This window comes from Atheta coriaria, unplaced genomic scaffold (genome assembly GCF_025399875.1).
Source record: "Atheta coriaria isolate IRGN ID8LTWV9N9 unplaced genomic scaffold, Caltech_Dcor_3.1 hic_scaffold_13_pilon, whole genome shotgun sequence".
In the NCBI taxonomy this organism is placed as follows: Eukaryota; Metazoa; Arthropoda; class Insecta; order Coleoptera; family Staphylinidae; genus Dalotia; species Dalotia coriaria.
In genome coordinates, this window is record NW_027045455.1 from 605,801 (window position 1) to 630,504 (window position 24,704).

The 24,704-nt window shown below is 37.9% G+C and overlaps 5 protein-coding genes across 6 annotated transcripts; 3 read left to right on the forward strand and 2 right to left on the reverse strand.

Moving 5' to 3' along the window:
• Positions 1-174: 174 nt before the first annotated feature.
• LOC135801758 (F-box/LRR-repeat protein 21-like) lies at positions 175-6,503 on the reverse strand. The gene is made up of 5 exons (XM_065315270.1): positions 6,190-6,503; positions 5,341-5,572; positions 4,503-5,280; positions 4,124-4,441; positions 175-4,064 (listed from the first exon to the last, which is right to left on the reverse strand). The coding sequence occupies exons 1-5, from the start codon at positions 6,197-6,199 to the stop codon at positions 3,927-3,929; spliced, it is 1,476 nt and encodes a 491-aa protein (XP_065171342.1). The 5' UTR covers positions 6,200-6,503; the 3' UTR covers positions 175-3,926.
• Positions 6,504-6,778: 275 nt separating this feature from the next.
• Positions 6,779-8,726, forward strand: LOC135801761 (phytanoyl-CoA dioxygenase, peroxisomal-like). Its single transcript, XM_065315272.1, has 7 exons — positions 6,779-6,866; positions 7,009-7,153; positions 7,472-7,499; positions 7,550-7,781; positions 7,842-8,159; positions 8,214-8,348; positions 8,408-8,726. The coding sequence occupies exons 3-7, from the start codon at positions 7,489-7,491 to the stop codon at positions 8,621-8,623; spliced, it is 912 nt and encodes a 303-aa protein (XP_065171344.1). The 5' UTR covers positions 6,779-6,866; positions 7,009-7,153; positions 7,472-7,488; the 3' UTR covers positions 8,624-8,726.
• A 417-nt stretch (positions 8,727-9,143) lies between these two features.
• LOC135801763 (ceramide transfer protein-like) lies at positions 9,144-15,261 on the forward strand. 2 transcript variants are annotated; one of them, XM_065315274.1, is made up of 8 exons: positions 9,144-9,745; positions 9,803-9,919; positions 10,332-10,614; positions 10,690-10,919; positions 12,501-12,900; positions 12,963-13,165; positions 13,228-13,360; positions 13,420-15,261. In XM_065315274.1, the coding sequence occupies exons 1-8, from the start codon at positions 9,527-9,529 to the stop codon at positions 13,545-13,547; spliced, it is 1,713 nt and encodes a 570-aa protein (XP_065171346.1). In that variant the 5' UTR covers positions 9,144-9,526; the 3' UTR covers positions 13,548-15,261. The 2 variants fall into 2 exon arrangements, with proteins under 2 accessions (XP_065171346.1, XP_065171347.1); XM_065315275.1 differs by lacking the exons at positions 9,144-9,745; positions 9,803-9,919; positions 10,332-10,614; positions 10,690-10,919 and adding an exon at positions 11,073-11,362.
• Positions 15,253-16,425, reverse strand: LOC135801764 (uncharacterized). The gene is made up of 3 exons (XM_065315277.1): positions 16,024-16,425; positions 15,886-15,956; positions 15,253-15,474 (listed from the first exon to the last, which is right to left on the reverse strand). The coding sequence occupies exons 1-3, from the start codon at positions 16,051-16,053 to the stop codon at positions 15,357-15,359; spliced, it is 219 nt and encodes a 72-aa protein (XP_065171349.1). The 5' UTR covers positions 16,054-16,425; the 3' UTR covers positions 15,253-15,356.
• A 2,034-nt stretch (positions 16,426-18,459) lies between these two features.
• Positions 18,460-24,607, forward strand: LOC135801765 (vitellogenin receptor Yl-like). Its single transcript, XM_065315278.1, has 8 exons — positions 18,460-18,607; positions 18,662-18,875; positions 18,944-19,074; positions 19,126-19,372; positions 19,441-21,421; positions 21,480-22,207; positions 22,264-24,136; positions 24,207-24,607. Exons 2-8 carry the CDS (start codon positions 18,671-18,673, stop codon positions 24,373-24,375), a joined length of 5,334 nt encoding a protein of 1,777 aa, XP_065171350.1. The 5' UTR covers positions 18,460-18,607; positions 18,662-18,670; the 3' UTR covers positions 24,376-24,607.
• The last annotated feature ends 97 nt before the right edge of the window (positions 24,608-24,704 follow it).

Below are 24,704 nucleotides of genomic sequence, written 5' to 3' on the forward strand. Positions count from 1 at the left end.
TTGTTGCGTACAACGTAGGTGACGTATGAGTAGGATTGACCCACCCGACGCACGCTTGGAATGCGGACCGTTTAAATTCAACTGTAAACTTTCAAAGTATGCAACCCGCTAAACACGAATACGGATTTTCTTGTTTCTTGTTATTTTACCATTGAAATTAATCCGTTAATTCGGTTTACAATGGGCAAATATCTTTATTATCGTAACAATAAATGTTATAATAATAAATATAATTAATAGCAATATTTGTAATCTATGTAGCTAAGCTATCATTTCTGTTCAATGGTTTAACAAGTGATTTGTTTGGTATTTTTTCGTTTCTAGAATCAATTTTCACTTTCACATTTCTGCATTCTACAGATAAACTTGTAATTGGTCAATATTCATTTAAATTTCACTTGTTTTTCTTTACAAATCATGTTTAGTGCTTCATGAATTTAGTTTTCCTCTTCATTCAATATTTAAAGTTTAAAACTTCGTGCATAAAAAGAACAATTTCGCGGAAATCAATTGCTTCGATTGTTTGGAGTTTTGTTTTCTTGAATTCGTACGGAGTATTGCTTCTGTGGCATTTCATAATCTCATTAAAGTGTCCTTTTTGTAATCGTTTCACATGTAATACACCTAACATTTGTGATTACAAAGTTAATAGCTGAGAATAACAGCTGTTTCACTTGCTGCAAGTGCACATTATCATGTAACACATAAGTGTATCCTAATGTTAGTTTTTAAATATATTCATAAAATTTCCTCCGCTTAATATTCTTCAAACTAATCCAAACGCAAATTAAACATAACTAAACTAAACCGAACTAAAATGAGCAAATGTATCAGGGCCGGGCGTAAATAAACGTCACAAATCTACAGAACCTAACAACTAACACCCTGATTCCCCTGATTGGCATGATTGACTCAATAAGCCAAAACAAATAAACTTAATACAACAGATACAAAAATATTTTCGCTTCATACAAAGACTTGAAATTAACTTTTCTCACCATGTGTTTGGCTAATACTAAAAAATCTACAAAAGAAATTCTATAGACCTAACGATAATCGATCGTTTGAAGGAATCGATTCCACTTGAACATGGCTTACAATGTTGGATTACAATAAAAATATCTCCACATATGCGCACAATTGCATGATATAAACGTGCATGCCATTTAAATACAATTAAATACACATACAAGTTGGTTTTGTTTTCTTCACAATCATATAAATATTATGTACTTCTTGCAAAAGTACTGTTTCTTATGCAATAAGTGCTTTTTTTTTCTACATTTACCAAACAGAATATACTATATCATTATATTTTATAGAATAGATATATAATAATATGCATTTTATATGTTTAATATTATATTACAATATGTATTATATATTTTTCTTTCTTTGCTTTTTTGTTTTTCATATTTGTTTATAGCAATATTTGAAATTTCGAGCTTTCAGCTCGAATAATATACTTTGAATATATTTGTTTTTCGATTTTTAAACATTCAATAAATTCTTTTAGATTTTTTGATCATTTTTCTTAAAGTTAAACAAAAACGCCATTTTGAAAAACACAACTCATCGCAACATACAGATTAAAATATATTTACTTCATAAAAATGCCGTCTTCATGCTGTTTGTTTAATTTTTAGTTTATACCAAGAGCCAAAGTTATGTTTATTGTCGATTTCTATGTTCGCCATCTTGTTTTCTGTTTGCTTTAAAGTTCTCTCTTGCTAGTAATGATTTATCTCATCAGATTCGTGTTCTAAAAAGTAAAAAATTTACATTTTGGTGTATGCAATATGTAAGTATCTCGTAAGTTAATGTGAGGTATTCACGTTGTTGTTTGTTTCTGCAACGCATGTGCACTCCGCTTGCATAAATTTCTATCTTCGCCGGCTCGCTATTTATAAACTATTTTCATCATCCTTTCTCCACGATATTAATCACAGGCAATTGCGACGCAAAGTCGCGTTTAATATTATTCGTTATTTTATGTGTTTTTGTTTTTTGATTCCGTCTCCACATTGAGATAGACGCATTCCACTTCCGTCGCATCATCTAAAAATCACCCTAACAATGCAGTGTTCGCATTCTTTTTACATTTGTTTGTTACCTACTCGGCGCCATCTTGAACGCCGCATCTAGATTGTTATAGTAACAACTGTAACATTTTGGCGTTGTTTAACATATGTACGCTGTTACAAGTTCTTTAATATATGTTTTCTCTTTGTTAGCTTCATAAATTTCTCTTGTTTGCACAATAATAAATTGTTTGTTTGTGTGTATGTTACAATATTTTGGTTTACACTATTTAGTTTCTTTTGTTTTTGCATTACATCCAGCTTCGTCTGCTTGTTGTATCGGATGCAAGTTATGTGTGGTTAATTTCACAAATCACAGATATAAATATAATATATATACTCTCTCACATTGCGCTCGACTTTGGTTTCGTGCCGAGCATCATCTCACACGGTTCACAAACATTCACACTCGATAACCACCCTTTCGATATATTACAAGATGTGCTTAATTCATTAGTTCTTTGAGATTTAAACAGCGTGGCCAAATGTTTTCGTACGTTGGACTAGGGCTGTGAAAATAACAGTTTCGTGTTGCTTTTTTATGTGGTGTGTTACAATACTTGTTCAGGTACGCATCTTGGTTGTTATGTACAAATTGTTACTCCCCTATCGTGTCCATTTTGTTTTTTGGTGTCGACGACAAATGCATGTCCTCACATTTACACATTTCTATCTCGCTCCCGGCGTCGTAAAATCTACTTAAATTATCAGAGGATTCGATAACGTTGCTCCCCTCTGTAATGTTTATTAAATTAATTAAATTTAATGCTTGGTAACATTGTTTTATTGCGTGCAGTTGATCAACTTGCAGCGGCAACGTGTTCACGTTTACTGGAATGTATCTGTAAATTGCCTTCTCAACCGATTTTAAAAATATATCTAAACCATTAGGTTTTGGTCAAATGGTTTTGCACTTTGAAGTGTGTTTAAGTGTTTTAGGAATCGACCCGCCTAGTATTTTCAATCTCACATTTCACTGTAGTTGTTTAATTAATACATTATTGGTCGTTTTTTTTGCGTATTTGTTTTCGAAGTGCAATCTGTGTAATCTTAATTAATGGAATTTGATTGCATATTAACGTTATCTATCTCGTTATCTATCCTTCGTTTTGTGTTCACTCCCCGCACGGATTTATACTAGTAGTGTTTCTTTTAGTTTCGATTGTTAACTATTCGTTCGCGCTGTTTTTTAGTTTTGTTAAATGCTCCGCAACTATTATATGCTCTTATTTACAATTCGGACGCCGTTCGTTTTCGCAGTGGACGATTCTCGGCTGGCGGCGTCGTTGAAAATAGATTCTTCTCTGCAGGTACTTTGGTATATGCTTCTCGCTAGTTTCTTCCGATGACATGCAGTTTCGCTAATCGGTTGTGTGTTTGTTTTGCTGCTAGTTTTAATGTTGGCTAGACTTGCTGTGTTAACAATCGTTGCAAATACAGTATCACAGATGTTGTTGCCTTACTCGCTACGTTTTTTTTGTTTTGTTTCTCTTGTTATCGCTTGTGTGTTAATGCGCGAATAAAATACTGGCAAAAGAATGTCTTGCGTTCTAGTAAGTGTAACGTTCGACGTAAGACGAAGTTGTTTCGTTAATAAATGTATCACAATAAAAAAAATGAATATCGTCTGCACTTTTTTTTGCACGCGCCTTTAAAAGTCAAATCATAGCTCTCTTCCTGTAGTAGCTTTAACTTAAAACAACGTTGTCGCGACGCCGTCTCGAATCACAATCAGTTAAAATAATTAAAACGTAATAAAAAATATATGCACGTAGAACAATGCGAATGTTGTGTGTTTAGTATAGTGGGTTGCCTGACCGCGGTGTAACCTAAGTGCGTAGAATTCTATTTAAGATCCGCCAGCAGAAGTGGCATTAAGTACTCGTCCGTGTAGCAGGCCGTCGAGGAAGAATCTACGATCGACGGATGCAACGCTGAGTTGGGCAGCGGCGCCCAGCATCTTCCCAGAACTTGCGAAATGTCCTAAATGTTGGCAACCAACATTACAAATCATTAAAATGACAGATATAACTAAATATTACCTTGGTTATGTTGACTGTTGTATACCCGCAGAGGATAAGATCGGAATTTGCGACCTCTAGACGCCGCATAGTATCGGCACGTAGTTTAGCAATGCCAACATAGTCTTCCTCATAGAACTTGTAACCGATGACGACAAGTTCTTCCAGCTTCTTGCACAACCATGCTAGTATTATGAGTTCCTGAGGTTGTATATCATCAGCTGCCACTTGTCGATTAAGAAATACCTGAGCATCAACATTGGAGAAATTATCCACCCAAATAAGACTCACGAAAGTTTCACGGTACATCGCCAATTTCACCAGAACACTCAAATTCATCTGAAATAGATTTTATATTTGGTTAAGTTATTTGTTGAATTTTAAGGTTATTAAAACTAACCTGCTCACAAAATAGCACCTTCAAATGACTCAACGGCATGTTACCCTTCAACACCTTAGTATGCAAATGTTTCACTTCATCCGTTGAATGTATGCAAGATAATCGCAGAAGACACTCAGGATGTCGTTTTTTAAACTTTAACCAAGCATCCTCGCTAGTGCCGGGATGTTTATCCCAGATACCATGCACATGCACAACAAGCCTTCTCAAATCGTCCACCTCCCGCAACGCATGCAAAACATCATCGCTCAGATTATCGTAATCCAAACTGAAAATTTGCAACCGCCTGAACATCACCAATTGCTTGGCGTCGAGATTTTGCATTAGATAATTGCAGGGATCTTCTTTGACTGTTGCCAGTGCCAATGTTTCGATATTGTCGGCCTTTTTCTGGTCGAGAAGGGCAAGGATATCTGGCAACGATTCAAACAGCTCTTCATTGCAGCCCAGTGTGAGGACATTCAAAGACTGTCGAGTGTAGATGTCAGCGAATACTTTAAAAAGAGAAAACTCTTCAGCGTTGTCTGTGTTTGCTGCTGTCTGCAGCCAACACTCAGGAATCTCGACGGTGCAATGTGATGGCTCGATGTTCAGCGATTTGATGTTGTTACTGCTGGCGAAGCAATTGAATAGATGCAGGAACTCGACAACACACGCGGGGTCGATCGAGTTGAAGCGCACGTTTGCGTGGGTGGCAATGTGACCAGCGCGCGTGCGGAAGTATTGAGCTTTGTCTAGTTGTTTTGGCTCTATCACAAAATTTACTTTTTGCCATTTTCTATAATCAAAATTAATTATAATAAATTTAAAAAAAATAAAAATATGGACTTTTTATTACCTTGGATGATATAAACTCTGTCTCCAGTTGCGGCATGTACTCGAAGCACGAATGCTATCTTCAAAACTAAGATAGTGGAAGATGTCATCGAGTATCACGGCTGGCAGCCGCTCCCAACAGCTGTCCGGGGCCGGCGGATTGCCGCCCACCGTGCATGGTGAAATATCGTCATCGGTTTTGCTCTTTTTGGCTCTGGGACAGTCGTTATGTTGTGAATTCTCATTTCCCATTACTGGCAAAAATTAAACAAACAATTGACAAACGCGTAGAAAAACACAACGCGTTGTTTTAAGAAACATGCGCCTCACACAATCAATAACGGATAAACAAATGAAAGTCACGCGTAAAATATGGTGCGCCTGATAATTTCGGTTGGAATTGCTGCATGTGCAATGGAAATGTCCAAAAATATAAGGATTGTTCGCCATATGGAGACACTCACTCGAAGCGTCATCGCAATTCAAAGGTGAATTGGCACATACACCAGCCGTTATATTACGTGTTGCGCGTTTGTTTTGCACGAAAAACACCAATCGGAATATTGTCCGCGCCTGTGAGCAATACGAGAGTGAAAGTGATTTCTTTTCTACATTTTTTTTTACATCGTATTCAACATGCAACGCTCGTGCATGTTTGTACTGCGTACCGTATTACCACACATACGCGCATGTAAACACGCTGACATTATAAATTTAAATTGCGCTACGCTTATCGGTCAACGGATTGTAACAAAAGACATTCGATATCAAGTTAAACCGCAAGCAACAACAAAAGAACCGCATTGATATCGCATGTTTTTTGTATTAGTAATATGTTTGCGAATAAATTGAGCTGTTAAAGACTTGTTACCTGAATACATTTGCAACGATTCTTGTCGTTTGCCGATGCGCACAATGTCAACTGCATTTATCGCTATCCCTTGATCGCGATTTTCAACACTACGCACCGCACGGTCGAAGAAACAAAAAGAAGTAGCTGTGGTCGCGTTGGTTTTGAGTACAAATTTGCGACTGGAATCGTCGCGCAAAGTGTCTTGTCGTGTAATACCTGTACGTTTTTTGCGTACAAGCTGGCAAGTGCGACTTGAGGAATGAACAGCACGATGGGGACTAGGGCACTGCCGTCAGCGCTGACCACAGCCAGCAGGCGCAGAACGACCGAACAGATGACTGCGAATAGACTGCGACACAACGGGCGTGCGCGTGCGTACAGAAACTTGGAAATATACGCACGCGCAAAAAAACTACAAAACCAAGTGTCACAAATATTTATTCAAGTTATGCAGAAGTTTATTTTATACTTTTGTGGTTATACAAGTAATTATTTAGATATTTGAGTTAATTTTAATTATATAAATCAAATAAACATTTAAAATGTTAATAAAGGTACCTTATTTATATTTTTGCCTCATATTTTATGTAAACATATGTTTATATAAAAGTCAAAATGGCTGACTTTAAGTTAACTTAAGTCTATCGTCAATATTCTGTGTTTACTACTTTACAAGCACAGGATTATTGATGAACGTAGGTTGTATTTTGTGTACATAAACATTAATAATGATTTATGAGTTTATTACTTGCAAGAACAAAAAGTAGCAATGTTTTATATCCAGATTGAAACACCTTAAAAACGCCTCAAGTCTAATATTTTCTAACAATTTATTAGATCACTCGGTGAAAGCACTCAGTCCAACAGAGATAATAACAAGCATGTTATCAACAAGATAGTTAATTAAGTCTCTACGACATTCGATGCGGGCAAAGGACAGTACTTGATCGTGCACAATACTCATCAGAAAATCACGAAAAACGTAAGTAACTTATCGCTAAGCAAAAATATTTAAATCACACTTCTTGAACAAGCACTTTAAAAGATAATATTGGATTTACATCTTATTAATCTATTAAAAAAGTAAAATTAAGTAAAATTATGACTAAAATGCACTTTAACTGAGATTTTCATAGTGTTTATTTGTGTCTATACAAAATAGATTTACTAATCATAATCCTCACCACTTATAACAACAAATAATAACATTATTGGCAAGTCATACACTTGTTTTATCAATTCGTTCAATGGTCAACATCAACAACTTAATATAATACATCAACGCGTTTTTTTGTTCCAGGTTCAGTACATTTCAAGATGTCGTACAAGTAAGTTACTCAGTAAATGAAAATACACACTATTATTGTTGATTATTTAGTTATCGTTACACGGTTGACGGTGGCACGTTCACTGATGATCAGAGGCGCTTTTATGAAGACCATGGATTCATTATGTTCCGCAATCTGGTGCCTCACCACAAGCTGGATGCTTGTCAGAGGCACTTTGTTGACATCTGCGATGGTAAAGTCGACACCGGTATGATGACTATCATGAAAGATGGCAGCTTGAAGAAACGCTCTGATGTTAAAGGCGAATACTTGATTAACAAAGTAAATTTAAATATGTTTATACTTTTATTCAATTTTTTTTAAATATAATTTTAATTGTAGATTCAGGATTGGTTGTTGGACGATGTTCTCTTTGAAAACTATGCGGTTGACGATAGCATAGTCAAAGTTATTCAGAATATTGTGGGGCCAAATGTGACCGCAGCTCATTCGATGTTGATTAACAAACCACCGGATAGCACTGAGGGTTTCTCCAGACATCCGATGCATCAAGATTTACACTACTTCCCGTTCCGCCCGGCGGATCGTATTGCCGCTTCCTGGACTGCCATGGAACGCATTGATGAAGAGAATGGATGTTTGTTTGCCGTGCCTGGTTCACACAAGGCCGGGAAACTTTATCAACATGATTATCCTGAAGTGAATAGTCTCAGGCATGTTATATTCACATAATAAGTTATTGTATTGTCCTAGGATGTGGAAAACAAAGCATATCATGGAGTTAAAGGATTCGATCATATTCCACGCGTGAATTTGATTATGGAAAAGGGTGATACTGTATTTTTCCATCCCATGTTGTTACATGGTTCCGGTCCCAACAAAACTAAAGTATATTTCGTTTATATCTTAATATTATGTGATTTTATTTATTGTCAATTTGGTTTTAGGGATTCAGAAAGGCAATTTCTGTGCATTACGCCGATACGAATTGCCATTTTATTGACGTTCGAGGTACTTCACAGGAGAACATCGCCGTTGAAGTGATGGAACTTGGACAGAAGAAATTTGGAATTAAAGCGTCATTCCAGGATATCTGGAAAGGCAAATCGCGTTTGATTTGCGGTCAGCCGGGTGCTTTCCAAACATTCGACAGTCATTTGTAATCAAAGAAACTGTTATACCATAATAGCATATGTTAAAATGTGGTTTTGTATATTTTATTCTTTTGTTATCACATTTGTATATTATATAACTTGATAAAATGGATTTTTGGATTATAATTATAAATCCTAATATAGGATTTATTTTAAATCAGCGTACAATATTATTTCTATTCTTTAATAAGATATAAGTTATTTTCCTCATGTTTTCATCGTGTTTATTTTGTATAGTGTAAAAGAAATGCTTGTTATTTCCTGTTTGTTATAACATATCACAGTTGAATTACGTGCGCATTCCGTAAAGTTGTTTTTTGTAAAGTGGCGCAAGCAGCGCCCTCACAAAATGGATGCCACATGAAAATACTAAAGCTAACACCGCACCTTGATGACACAAAATTGATAAAACTACCATATTTACATAGTTATCAGCTCAATGAACGCCGGTTTATCTTTATCATGTAAAATGCAATAAAATGATTGCATGTCAAGTAGAACTCACTTGAAATTAAATCACGAAATTTCTGTTATTCACAGGTTAGGCCGTGTGTGACTGCAGCTTTATATAATTTATTATGCTCCGCTTTAAAGATTGCTGGTGTTTGTTTCTGGAAATGTTGTGGCCTGCTGCTGGCAAAAGCAAACTAACAGTGTTCGGGGCGTATTAATTAACCTTTGATGAGTGGAATCACGGCCAGCAGTGCGCAATGACTTGAAGCGTGCGCGTCTCGCCGTTTTATCACGGTCTTAAATCCTAATTGGCGACGCGTCGCCCGACGCGCAATAACAAACCCAACGAGCACGACGCGTCAGGTCCGATAACAGCCTGTGTGCCAGTTCGCCCCATGTAAACAGGACTCTACCCTCATCATCATCCTGCTGTAGTTAAGAAAACAAACAGTCGTCGGCATGGCGGACGGCGATCACGCCAACAGCAGCGAAGACTCAGACACCGATTGCGCCCCACACGAGCTGCAGGGCGTGCTGCACAAGTGGACGAACTACATTCACGGCTGGCAGGATCGCTGGATAGTCCTTACAGCCGGTACGCTCAGCTACTATAAAAGTGAGCAAGAGTCAAATTACGGGTGTCGAGGGGCGCTCACCCTCGCCAAGGCTACAATCAAAGTAAGTCTACTCATACTTTATTCAACTGTCAAAAATATAAACATTATTTTTTTGCAGCCACATGAGTTTGATGAGTGCAGATTTGATGTTTCTGTGAATGATTGTGTCTGGTACTTGCGAGCAGACACTGTTGAAGATAAGCAACACTGGGTGGAAGCACTTGAGTCATATAAAGTGAGTATTTTTAGATTTAACACCTTTTCTGAGTAATAATAATTCTTAGAAGTTTAGTGTCTCATTAAAATCATGTGATTAGAATTGTGTATTTGTGTATGTTAGAAAGCAAAAGTATTCAATTTTAATGAATGCATAGTCAGATATGTCTGTTGTCCTAGTTTTTATTGCCCAAGGCCAAACATCAGATCACAGCCAAAATAATGTTCAAACTGTAATGAGCTCCGCACACGCCACTGGCGGTAATTCAGCTGATTCACGACCTTGAGCGCACGTAACGTCTGCTTTTTTTATGGGAAAAACAAAACAATAATTGGAATAAGTTAAAAATAATCACTTTTATACGGATAGGCAACCAAAATTTCATGCTCAACACTTTTATATTGAACATTTTATTTTAAAACTCACCTAGGCTGAAAGTGGATATGGTACCGGTTCGGAAAACTCTCTACGCCGTCATGGTTCGTCAGTGAGTCTGCAGTCGAATACGTTCAGCACAGCTTCCTCGTCGAGTTTCAAACGCACCGGCAGGAATCTACACGAGAAGTTGGCTGAATTACAAACATTCAAAGACATCCTCGGCGGGCAAATCGACACTCTGCAAAGGTACTTCGATATTTGCGCAGATGCGGATGTTATTACAAAATGCAAAGATGACACTAACGGTGGAAATGATATTTCAACCATTAACAAAGGTATAAATAACAAAACAAGTTGAAAAATACTTAGTTTAAATAACTACCTATTTTAAAATTCAAATTATTTGTTAGATCTGCCAGCAATCGACTTCAAAGGCGAAGCAATCACCTTCCGCACAACAACCGCCGCCGTGCTTGATACGGTCGCGCACTGCGTGGATCTGGTCTCGCAACGCGAAGACTCCTGGCACAAGCGGCTCGATCGCGAGCTCGATCGTCGCCGACGCGTCGAGAACCTGGCCAAGAGTTATCTGGAGCAACTGCAAAAAGTGCACAACGTTCACCCTGGACCTGACCTTGAAGTGAGTCAAATGAACACTATAAACATCCCGATAAAAATAAATGGTGCTAAAATTATTATACAGTTATATTTGCTTTTTGCGCCGACGTCATATGACGATAAATCAATAGAATTATTCATGCGACAAGGGAAAGGGCAACAAGTGGCGGCAACAATCGCGGTACGATGACATGCGAACGTAATCTCTGTGGCGTCTTGTGACATCTCGTAAGCAGTTGTCACCACGTTTTACTATTTAGGTTTTACTCGCACTTCTACACCAGTTATATTGTTCTGTCGCGCGCGCATCCACGCGATTTATTTCTCAAGTTTCCAAAGGGTTGATCGGTGATGTCGAAGACAGCGGGCAGTGGCGACGCGCTGGACTTTCATCGGTTGATCGCGCGTTTCAAGTGTAGCGTCGCACACGTTGCACAATCGCACAAATTTAAATCGTTTAAAAACGTGAGTATTTTTTCCAAGCAACACACTTGTACAATTACGAACGTTAATTTTTGAGCGCGTGCGTAAACTGATATGGAAATATTTTAGTTAAATGTTAAACTGTATCCCACTTTGCGCGTTGCTTATCAATTTTCACATGTGTCGATCACTAAGCGTCGACGTGCTAATGTTAACTTAACTTAAACGGCTAAGTTCGCGGTTAAGTTTAGCTGTTGATTTTTGAAAAAAACTTTCTCATGGCTTCACCACCAACACCAACGTGCGCAAGTTACTAATTTGTGCTTGTGTTGTATAACAAAAAGTGTTGCGTTAAGTTTTTGACGAATTGTCATTCAATGCGCGGCGCAGCAACAACGAAATTTCGAAGACACCCGACGCATGCTTAACATGCTTAATTCACTTCAGTGTGGCTACGATATGGCCGCATCAAATTGAATTAATTAATGCTTACCACAACCGAGTGTACGTCGTGCACTACGCGCTATTGTTGTAGATAGTGTTCTCAAGTGCTCCCTAGTAGACAGACTAGTCACCTGATAAAAATCTTTGTTCGTTTTGAATAATATTATTCTAAGTGACGCTAATTACAGCTGATACAATTGATTATCAAGTGGTACAAATTATCATTGCGCGATGAAATATGTAAAACAGTTTAATTAAACGGTTTGTAAACATTGCAAGCGTTTGTAAACAATTTTAATCGGCCGTCGCACACTACGCACAACACAAGGCTCGCTTTGTTGCGCCGAATGTCTTTGTCTCCATTGTGACGCCGCGATGAGTTGAAAGTTCACCCCGAAAATATGATTAAGTGATTCATGAAGCGCACGCATGCGCATGTGACCGATTCGTGGGCGAACAACGCAATCTGAGACGTGCGATTGCGATTAAGCTACGAATTAAAACTACAACGTTGTGTGTTGCGTCGGAGTATTGTCTCGAGCGATTGGGTGCAAAAGATAAACAAATCGAATGGCACATGTGTTTGCCGTTGTGTGTGTTCAGTTAATTACACCAGTTGCGCGAGTAATCGCTGATTTATTGAGCTCATTAAACCTATCGAAACTAAAATTATGCCTGTAAGTTTAGAATTCGTAAACAAGTTGGTTAATTAAACGCTTTTTGGACTGTATTTTAGGAAGGACCACATAGTGTGATAGCAGATGATGAGTTCTATGATGCGGTGGAGTCTGGTTTGGACAAGATGGAGGAGGAACAGGAGTTGCGCGAGCGGTTGAAGAACGGCCTGGTGCCGATTACACCGCCGCCGATGTCGCCCGCGACGCAACACCGTCTCTGGCCGGAAATTGATCGGCTGGTGAAGCAGCAAGTTGATATGGCACGGTTGGGTGTTGGTGAATGCGGCGCTGGTTGGCAATTGTTTGCTGAAGACGGCGAGATGCGCATGTATCGTCGCGAGGAGGAAGTTGATGGCATGGTGGTCGATCCTCTTAAAGCTGTACACACTGTAAAAGGCATCACAGGACATGAACTGTGTCACTTCTTTTTTAATCCACAGTATAGATATGATTGGGAAAGTGAGTTGCGCAAAATATTCTCGAATTAAACTTTAATTTATGATTGTTTGTTTTTTTTATAGCAACATTAGAAAATATGACTGTATTGGAAACGATAGCAGACGATACGCTGCAGTTTTATCAAGTGCACAAACGGATATGGCCGGCGAGCCAGCGTGAATCTTTATTCTGGTCACACATGCGACGCTTTCCCAACGATCAGGACAGAGACGGGCCTGATATGTGGGCTGTCGTTAACAATTCCACTGAACACCCCACTCATCCAGTAAGTTGATAATTTATTTCACAACATTACACAAAGATTTTAAATATTTCTATTATTTTTAGTTAAATAGCGGTAAATGTGTGCGGATATTCCTGACGGTTTGCCTACTCTGCCAGACACGCATCGATCCACCAAAGGATGGCGCAGCAATTACGCGTGACAATGTCACGTGCAAAATCACGTATTGCTCTGTGGGTAAGTTGCGGCAATTTCATGTCCAAATATGCCGGTGTTAATGTTACTTTCCTTTTTAGTAAATCCCGGTGGTTGGGCGCCAGCGTCCGTTCTGCGCGCGGTTTACAAACGCGAATATCCCAAGTTTTTAAAACGCTTCACGGCGTTCGTCATCAGCCAGACGAAGGACAAGCCGATCATGTTCTAGCAGCGGTCGCCGGACTAAGCTAAAGCTAGTGATAACGCACGGTGCGATACACGCGGTTGCAAAACCGTCAAGAAACAAGCGTACAAGCGTTGCAGTCAGGTAGTATTTTAGCGGGCGATTCATATTCTCTTAAACAAAGCAGAAAACACAGATAATGCGTTTATAATAAAATATTTTTTAAAACTTTTTAAAAACCTACCGGTAAGTTACAGTTACGGATATATGGAAAGTTTGAACTTTTTTCTCTTTTTTTTTGTAAAGAAGTTTTAAGCGCGCATAGAATTATTGCTATTTAAAGATTGTTGTATTTGTATTGTTCCATCCGTTATGTTACACGTTACACTTTTTATTTCTAGTTTGTAAGTTTCTAAGTTTGTGATGTAATGTGTGTTGCTGCCCGAAGGGAACAGAGGTGCGCGGATTTGAGGTTACAAATTGACTGCGAAGCAGGCTGGAAATTGTACAAAAATGTTTGTTGATGAATTTCAATATATTAATCACATGTTACTGTAAATTGCGCTGCGATACGCTCCGCGATGCAAGCGGATGAAGTCTATGTGAATGTGAAGTTGCCTTGATTAACGATAATTCCTTGGAGAGTCAACTAATTAACAAATCTACTAAAGTCTACTTACTAAACGCAAACTAAAAAGAAAACTCTTATACTTATACTAAACTACCAGTACACGCGCTGACTAATCGTATTTTTGACTTTTGTGATCATTGCATTGCGTACGCTTTCATTGTTAACTTGACAACGGAACCAGTATAATCCTATACAAAGTTATTGTAGAAACTATGGCGAAATGGTGGAAACAAAAAGTATTCAAACTATTGTGAGCATATTTTTATATTTTAAACAATTTTAAAGCGTATATTGTAATGTGGAGGTGCACAAAATCAGATTGGTAGGCAAAGAAATCGTAGGAATAATTTTTAATTGTTAGTTTTAGTATATTTACGCTGATTTTGTGCGATGCGTTGATAAAAGTTGCTGGAAATGGACCGAACTTTTCGATGTTAAATCAAAACCTAATCTAATCTAGTTCAGATTTTTATTGTTTTCAAACTGATGAGCGAATGACGTCCGTCCCAAACAAAAAACAAACGTAGCAACAATTGTTTACTCATTGAAATGTTTAAAAACTCGTCAGTATAGTGAATGATCATTGATATTACTTAAAAATCTCTTTATATGAAATTATTCTGCATATATATTTTAAAATGAATGTTTTTTGAATTTCTTAAGATATATGAATGTGCATTTTGTGAATAATGTGGTGCGTATTAACGGAAACGGCGTGGCTTAATAGCAAATAAGGGAATTGTCTGAAAAAAAACAGAAATATGTGTGCACATAAATTTATACTATACATCATTTTATCTGTCTGTTTAGTTATACTTTATATGATTATTATGTTTATCGTTTGTACATTTTGTAAAAACGCAGAAAGATTTTATCCCCATACTAACATTATTCCTAAGAAATCAAACGAACAGACATTCGAGGCAACAAAAGAATCTTTTTAAACGTAATAACTTATTCCGACGTTATTACAAACACTAAGTTTTTTATGTGATCACAGAGAAACTAGAAAAGAAATGAAAGTGAAACAAATGAAAATTTATATTAAAATGTAAGTTATTCTTAATCTTTGAGATAATTATTATGATGTATGACGCTGATGTTTATTATTATAAAAAATGAAACACATGATTGTTTATTTAAAAAGAAGTGTAACAAATACCCTAGTTATACATTTTTATCAGACTTTATATTAATATTTATTGTTAATTTTACTGGTTTTATCAATGAATTCCTTCCAATGGGGAGAATGATTTGTATTGGTATAGTTTATCATCGCCATAACCATACAGCAGACGTCCGACGCCATTTTCATCATAGTATGGATAACGATATTTCGGTCTAAAACAAAATCAGGAATTAAATCGTATAAACAGACACAATATGAATATAGAAACGATCCAACTTTAGTTCTCTTCACTGTTCAATCATGAATAGAATGAAAATAACAAAAGAAACTTCACAACTGTGAAAATAGTTTTCTATAATCTTAAATTCACACAATTTATAGAATGTAATACAAGAGCAATAACCTTGCACACACACTAATTGTATAATTTACTATTATTGAATCGATTTATTATTCAACTATTATTCAAGCACGTTGCACACATGAGTGATTAATTAATTTTACACACATCAATCATTAACTGACTCAAGATCATCAAATAAGTGCATAGTCATCGAATTAAACAACCATTTTGTTTAAAAGTTTGATTTAAAGTTTAAAAACATTAAAACACCGGTACTGACCTTTCAAAATATTGAAAATTTGGTGCTCGTGGTTGTAATGTTGCTGTTACCATCCATAAACAACTAATTACCTAAAAAACATAGTTTAATATGATTTATTCTTTAATAAGTTTCATATTATTGCTTGTGGGTACTTACAAGAAGCAAAACAAACTGCAGTTTAGCCATTTTGAAAAAATCCAATAGTTTTATATCACTTTGTAACTTGTAACACTTTAAACGCGCGACGCTTCACTTTACTTCTCTTCAGAGTAAAAAAACTAACTGTTCTTTACGGCAACTTGATTCGAGCGCTTTCAACTGTTTCAAGAACAACACAATCTATGAATAATGTAATACAATAACAATTCAGGTAGTTGTTATTAAGTTATTACATTTGTTCAGTACTGGTTGAGCTCTTCTGCTTGCGTGCAATGATAAATAATTTCTAAACGATTGCGATTTGTGGATTTCGGAAATGCGTGCGAACGCGCGTGCAGGTTTATACTGGTTGGTGAGTCGCGCAGGTAACACGAAGAGCTGCAGGAGCGCGAAGGTGAAGTGAAGTAAGCGACCGGGCAAGGCGCAGTGAAACTTACCTAATACAGAAGAGAAAGTGTTTCCATTACCACTGGAAGTTTGCTTGTTTGCTCGCGCAACTTGTATATTCCACGGTTTCATTGCATGAATCGCAAGAATCGCAGAATGCAAAAGTCGCCAAGTACGAGTACTCTACCTACCGCAAGACCTTGTAAACGCACAAAGAATTAATTGAATGTTTCTTGTGCGTGAAACTGTAAACTCAGCAAGCGAAAAGGGAATTTAATTCAGAAATTTATTTAGTATAGGTCTACAACAATAAATTTTGGAAAATTTCACCTGTCACATCCATATTAATGTTGTATATTTGTTTACATTTAACAATTACTTAAATTACTTTGAAAATATTTGTGTTAAAAGCAAATAATTTCATTAAACATAATTGTAGGCTTGTTTAAATTGTGATGTGCTGAATGTCACGTTAGCACACAACAAAAAAAAAATGAGTGAAATTAAATACCGGTTAACATTACCAGAATTTATTCACTTCCAAGCGCATGCCGGAAATTTTAATTTTAATGTCATGCCATTTCACTTCGAATGTGACTCGTCGATTACATAATTGTCTCACAACATTCTTTCTATTACACTTACACCTCTGGCCAAATGTCTGACACACTTCTCCCTTCAAACGTATACTTAGTATACTTACTCTTAATTTTTTGACGCTTCTAGAACACGTAATCGATACATTGATAGTCATAACGCACGCAACACACAAATCATTAAAAATTTTATATCAAAATCAATCAATTACGTAAAATTGCGTTTTATTATCAGTAAGTATCACAATTTCTTGATAATTTCACTTACGTAACTTTTAATAGTGTATAATTAATAAAAATTACAGTTAATTGGAATGTTTAAGTGATTTGAACACGTTTAAATACTCAATAATATTTAAATACTCTAGTAATTCATTATTTCTAATAACTATGGCCCAAAAGTTGTAAATCTCGTTGTTTTTGTTGAATTCGTCTCTCTTGTTCAAAACCATCAACACCGAGGCCTAATCTTTCGATTGCTTTTTCACCAAAGCGGCCATTAAGCTCCTGATATTGTCTAGAACGTCTTGGTCCTTCATCTGGATCAAAAGTCCATTCTTGTTTTTTATGTAGGACTGGTATACCAAACACGTTGTACTGCAATAAGTCCTTTACAAAGTTTATAGCGCAGGATCCATAAGCCACGAAGGATAATAAAAATAATATCTACAAATACATAATTACATTATTTTATTATTATTTAAAGTAATAATCGTTGACTTACATGTAATATCTTCATTTTTCCTGGTTTCAAATTAGCAAAATTTTTCTGTTGTTGTCTTTATTGTCTTTCGCTAATGCAACTCACGTAATAACGCACGTAATCGAAAGTATTTGCGAGTACGTTGAACGAATGTGTGCGCCACGCACGGCACGAACAAACTAAACCAGCAGACGCATGCCGCACAAGCCGAGTTGCAAACGTCAACTCTTGCATAAATTTGTGGAGGACGCGGAGCGAAACGCGAATTCTACGCGAAGAAGAGTGAAAGTAAACAACCGTTAACAAGAAGCGCTCGAGACGCACGTAATAATATTATGATGACAAAGTAAACGCCAAAAATTATATTTGCATGAAATGGTACCAAAGTTTTGAGAAAAAAATGTCCCCACTCAATTTAATTCACATTCCGCTACTAGAACTTCTCTTAAGTATTCAACAAACAATTAAAATCATTTTTGCCCTCTTTTGGTATACATTGAGTATATCTAAATACGCCATTTTGTAATATTTGATTATGATCATTGTAATATTGGTTGTATACAATTCAATACTACATGACTAATATGCACTAAATTTAAACTTTTAAGCAAATATTGTCGGCTCGTCCATCCTTTGTCATTGATATCACAGTTATCACTACGTTCCCACAAAGTCACCTCGAACAACATCCGTGTTGGTCTTTGTCTACGCTGCCGAATTTGTCTGTTATCACGCAGTTTTCGTCGGGCGGTCGCAGTGTTAACAGCCGACAAATTTTACCGTTTTCATTCTTGTCCACGTGCCGTCCTCCGATCATCATCACGCCATAAATCTTCGATCATCTCCGCGAGGACGCCGTGTTTTAAATTTATTTTAAATGTTACGTTAATTTAAGGTAACTCTACTTATTCCCGTGGAAATATTTCTGTAACTAATCGATTATTTATAGTTTTTAAATATGTATTATCGTCACGTGTTGCTCGTCTTGTGCTGGACGAGCTGTGCGTTTGCCTTCTTGGACTCGCTCTTCTTGCAACTGGATGCTAGTTGCACTCAATTGGGGAGTGATGTCTTCGCCTGCAGGAACAGCAAGTGTGTACCACGCGAAAAACGCTGTGACGGACATGCGGACTGTTTGGACTCCTCCGATGAGGAAGATTGCGGTAAGATAATAATCATATCAAACGTGTATATGAAAAATAATAATTTGGTGGTTGTATTGTTTTTACAGAGGTTTTTTTTTGCCGGGAACCGCACTACTTCCGGTGTGCCAATAACAAATGTGTGTCTGCAACGTTCCGCTGTGATAAAGAGAACGACTGTGGAGATTTCAGTGATGAAGCTGATTGTACTGATTTTAAGGTATATTAAGTTTAAAAGATTGGAATAGTTTCTAATTTCGTGTGTTTAAAGTATACTTTAGCACATCCTGCAAATTGCTCATCGGAAGAATGGCAATGTGTGGACCACCTCTGCATTCCAAAAGATTTCGTCTGTAACGGTGAGAATGACTGTCTTGATGGTACCGATGAAACCCTCGGATGCACGCTGAACATGGAATGCGATGGTTTCAAATGTCACAATGGTCATTGCTTACCGCTGGAGTGGCGTTGCGATGGTCTCGCTGATTGCCAGGACAAATCTGATGAACTTGATTGCGGTACGTAACTTTTATTAAAATTGTATTAAAAACATTAAAACATTAAATTTATTATTTGAATGTTGCAGATTCTCATGTACAACCTAAAGATTGCACACTAGAAAATCAAAAGTTCCTCTGTTCGGACAACCGTACCTGCATTGACCTGAAAAACGCCTGTGACGGCAGTTACCAGTGTCCCGACAAATCCGATGAAGCCAACTCATGTTCCACTCGCAAAGGCTGTTCTACAAAACACTGCAGCCACACCTGTGTGGATTTACCCACAGGAGCAACCTGTACGTGCCCTACAGGATACCGCCGTATAAACGACGCCGACTGCCGTGATATCAACGAATGTGAAGAGTATGGAATCTGCGACCAGAAATGCCACAACACTCCAGGGTCCTACGAATGTCTCTGTGATCCCAGATATCTTCTACAGAGTGATAAACATACCTGTAAAGTAGTTGGAGGAGAAGCATTGATGATGTTCAGCACAAAGACTGAGATTCGCGGATATTTTCTGCAATCTGAACTATTGTTTCCTGTCGCACAGAACCTGAAACAAGTAGTGGGGGTTAACTTTGATGGTCACCACGTGTACTGGACGGATATTCATGTGGAGCATGAAAGTTTAGTAAGATCATTGGAAGATGGCAGTGAAAGGGAATTATTGGTCACTGCAGGGTTAGGTGCCCCGGAAGATTTAGCTGTGGATTGGATCACTGGAAATATCTACTTTACCGATTCCGAGATGCAACATCTTGGGGTGTGTACTAATGACGGTTCAGTTTGTACAGTCTTAGTCAATAAGGATATTGATAAACCTCGTGCTATTGCTCTGCATCCATCTGATGGTAAGATGTTTTGGTCTGATTGGGGAAAGAAACCAGAAATTGCCAAAAGTAACATGGACGGGACCGAAGATTATTCATTCGTTTCCAATGATATCCATTGGCCTAATGGTCTAGCAATTGATTACCCGAATGAAAGATTATATTGGACTGACGGGAAGTTGATGACATTGGAAAGCATCAGATTGGATGGAACTGATCGAAGGATGATACTGGAAGGAATTGTTAAACACCCATATGCAATCTCTGTCTTTGAAAACAGATTGTATTGGTCCGACTGGGCAACCTACTCAATCCAATCCTGTGATAAGTTCACTGGCAAAAACCACACAACTCTAGTCAAAGAAAAACGCGAGTATATTTATGGTCTGCATGTGTTCCATTCTGCTCTGAAACCCCAAATGGTTAACCCGTGTAAGAATTCTATGTGCAGTGACATTTGTATGATTAGTGGAGCTAACCGCTACTCCTGTGCTTGTCCACTTCACAAAACACTCTCCCCGGATCAACACACCTGCAAGGAAGTTACCAAACGTCCCTTGGTGGCCGTGGCAGCTAAAGATGTCCTGGTCCAAATAGAACATACCGACCTTGGTAAACAAAGTATTGTTGCCCTACCCACGGTAGCTAAGGAAATTGGTGCCTTGGCCTACGATCCAAGCAACCACAGTCTGTTTATCTCGGACATCGGTAATGTAAAACGTATTATCACAGTCAACTTGAACACTGGAATGTCACAACCTTTGTTGAGCGACAACTTGGGTGAAGTCAACGCGATGAGCTTTGATTACCTCGGGAATAATTTATATTGGTCTGATTTTGACAGAAAAAGCGTGGAAATCTTAAGTATTACCACTATGAGTCGCAAAGTTATTCTGCACGACTTAGGAGGTGAGATACCAATGTCCATCGCGTTGATTCCAGAAGAAGGAGCGTTGTTTGTTGCGTTGATCAAAGATAAAGTACATATTGACAGAATGAACATGGACGGGACAATGAGGAGTCATGTAATTGAATCTGGTTTGATGGGACCCATTGCATTGCATTACGATGGCCTCCTAGATAGGATCATTTTCGCTGATGCTGGCACCGGACATATCGAAAGTACCAGTGCTCAGGGGGATGACCGACATGGTTTTAAAGCACTGCGGACCACTCCTGTGAGTGTTACAAGTTTGAGGGATGAAATATTTTGGACTAATCAAAGATCAAAGTAAGTTTTTTATTCTCTAACCTTTAAAACGGTTTTAAAATGTTGTAATATTGTTTAGGCGAATCTATTGGTCAAAATCCACTGGAAACCTCAACAATAACAAGAAGATTACTCTGGATCTGCCGGAAGGTATTGATGTAATTCATCTTGCTGCAATCACTCCTTTCAAAGTCCCACCACATGCGTGCCGTGTAAACAATGCGAATTGTAGCCACATTTGCATTCCGAAGATGAAGGCATTTGAATGTGCCTGTCCGGTTGGTATGGCTCTTAATCCAAGAGACAACTCTACTTGTATCAAGAAGACTGTTTGCACCTCTGATGAATTCTATTGCGGCAGTTCAGACGTCTGTATTCCCAAAGCTTTCAAGTGCAACGGAAGAAAAGATTGCCTGCTTGGCGAAGATGAAGAGCAGTGCAAAATAGAAAGTCACTGTCCAAGAGGATATTTCCAATGCAACAATGACGGCAAATGCATTAGAGAGGCGTTGGTGTGCGATCTTCATTTCGACTGCACTGATAAATCCGATGAGAGAGATTGTAGAGATGCTCGTGGGGGACCGGAATGTGATGGTCATCGTTGCAGCGATGGTAATTGCATTGATGAGAGATTCGTGTGTGATGGAGAAATTGACTGTGTTGATGGTGACGATGAACAACAATGTCAAAGCAGTACTTGTGCTGCGAATCAATTTCGATGTGCTTCCGGAGCGTGTATTCCGAAGAACTGGGAGTGTGATCATGAGTACGATTGCGCGGATATGTCGGATGAACATGCAGCATGCAGTAAGTATTAAAATATTTCATTTCTGATGCAGTTTTAAAGTGATGTTTCTAAATAGAACCGAAAGCATGTGCAACCAATCAATTCACCTGCGTCAATGGAATCTGCATCGATAAATCTTTGAAGTGCAACGAAATCGATGATTGTGGTGATTATTCTGATGAACTCCATTGTTTGGACGATTCAGTTCAAGATGGCTGCCGACCCAATGAGTTTCAATGTACCAGCGACACGTCCATGTGCATACCTGAGACTGCCAAATGTAATGGAACTTCTGAATGTCCCCATCACGAAGATGAAGCTGGATGTTCCGATTGTCATGTGGATGAGTTTGAATGCAGCAATAAGAAATGCGTGCCACGCATGTGGATTTGTGACAATCACGATGATTGTGGTGACAATTCCGACGAGAGTATCTGCAACATGACCAGTAATGCAATTTCGCAGAAGTTGATTCCATGCGATGATGGATTCCGGTGTAAATCAGGTGCTTGTATCGACTTCAGACTAGTATGCAATGGTGACGAAGACTGTCACGATGGTAGCGATGAGAATGGCGCATGTCAAACGTCTTGCAAATCGCACACAAGCAATCCTTGTGATCAGAAATGTCAACCGACACCGAATGGACCAATGTGCGGTTGTAACCCAGGATTCATCCTCGCTGGTGATGGACAGACATGTAAAGATGCTCTGGAATGTAGTCGAGAACCACCAATTTGCAGTCAACTTTGTAAAGAACAAATCGGAAGCTACAGCTGCAGTTGTTACGATGGGTACGTCATTCGAGCGGACAAAACTTCTTGTAAAAGCACCGGTGAAACATTATCAATGCTCTTTGCTGTCAACAATGAGATTCGACAATTGAAACAAGCAGAAAATTCAATTTCCGTATTGCATCATGAGGACACACCAAAGATTTCCGGTTTGGATGTCAGTATTGCTGATAATTATGCTTATTTCAGCATTGAGGAATCCGGAACTATTCATAGATTGAATTTGGTAAAAGAGCCATCAAAGAAACGTCAGTATATCTCTGACCTTGGACGTCCTCAGAAATTAGCCGTAGATTGGGTAACCAAGAACATCTATTTTGTTGAAGCTGAAACTGCTATGAAGAGTATTCAAGTCTGCAACTTTGATCAAGAACGTTGTGCGAAGATTATTGACACTGATCCACACAGTCAAGTATCCGCACTTGCTGTAGATGCAAACAACAAATACATCTTCTATGCTGTTACAACATGGTGGATTTTCAACAACCCGCAGAGTGTCATCTATAAAGCCAACATGGACGGTAAGAATATCCACGAATTGGTAAAAACAACTTCCGGTTATGTCACTGGGCTCGCTGTGGATTACAACAGGAAGGTACTCTACTACGCCGATCAACATTTGAATACAATTTCACGAGTAAACTACGATGGTGATGATAAAACTCTTATTATTACGAATGTAACCAAACCGAATGGATTGAGCTTGTTTGAAGATCATCTCTATTTTATGAGTCCGTATGGTTACATGGGTAAATGTAATTTATTTGGATTGCAAAGAACTTGCTCCGTGTTTAGATTAAATGCATATGCAAGCGAATTTCTATCTCTGGTGCAAATATCTAGGCAACCCAATGCCACCAACGCCTGTGTGGGACATTCTTGCCGCCATATTTGTGTACCACACGATTTTGGAGCTACCTGCTTGTGTGAGAATGGTAAAACTGTACAAGAGAATGAACAATGTGAGGAATCGGGACGTTCAGCTTCGTCTGCGACGGATAAGAGGCCTAGATTCCAAGCTCATCCCAGCGAGGAAGACACAACTTCATCAGGGGCCGTTATCTTCGGTATTCTAATTCCAATTTTGGTTGTTATGATTGCTTTCGGAATATTTTATGTAATCAAAAAGAGGCATACTGGCAAATTTAATGTTAGGTAAGAAATTTCACTTTTATGCAGATTTTGATGTTAAAATTCGGTATTTAATTTGTTCGTTTTGTTTCAGTATGAGGTTCCATAATCCAATTTATGGAATTCAACAAGAGGAAGAGCGGCAAGACCATGCCGTGCTGTTAAATCCCGGGGAGCACGAATACTGTAATCCTGTCGAAGTGTTCAACAAAACCAACAACCGGCGTCGCAGCGAAGATTCGCTCATGAAACTAAACGATTAACGTTTGTAAGAATTTAATACTTGTGTGCACATAATTTGCACATACACCGAAAGAAAATGGCGCATTGTCAAAAAGCCAAAGTTTCGCGGTACTTGTTATTTATTGTTGTATAATGTTACTGTTATTTTTCACAGATAAATAGTATTTAACTAAGATGTGCATTAATGGCGTTTAAATATAATTGTAACTGCAATTAATGGTTATTTTAAAAGAATAAATTTTTCGAATTTAATACTTTGTGTTTTATCTTTTCATGTAAATAAATAAAAGTATTATTTTATGATGCAATATGTTTCGCTGAATCAACATTTGCTAACCATTAAAAGAAC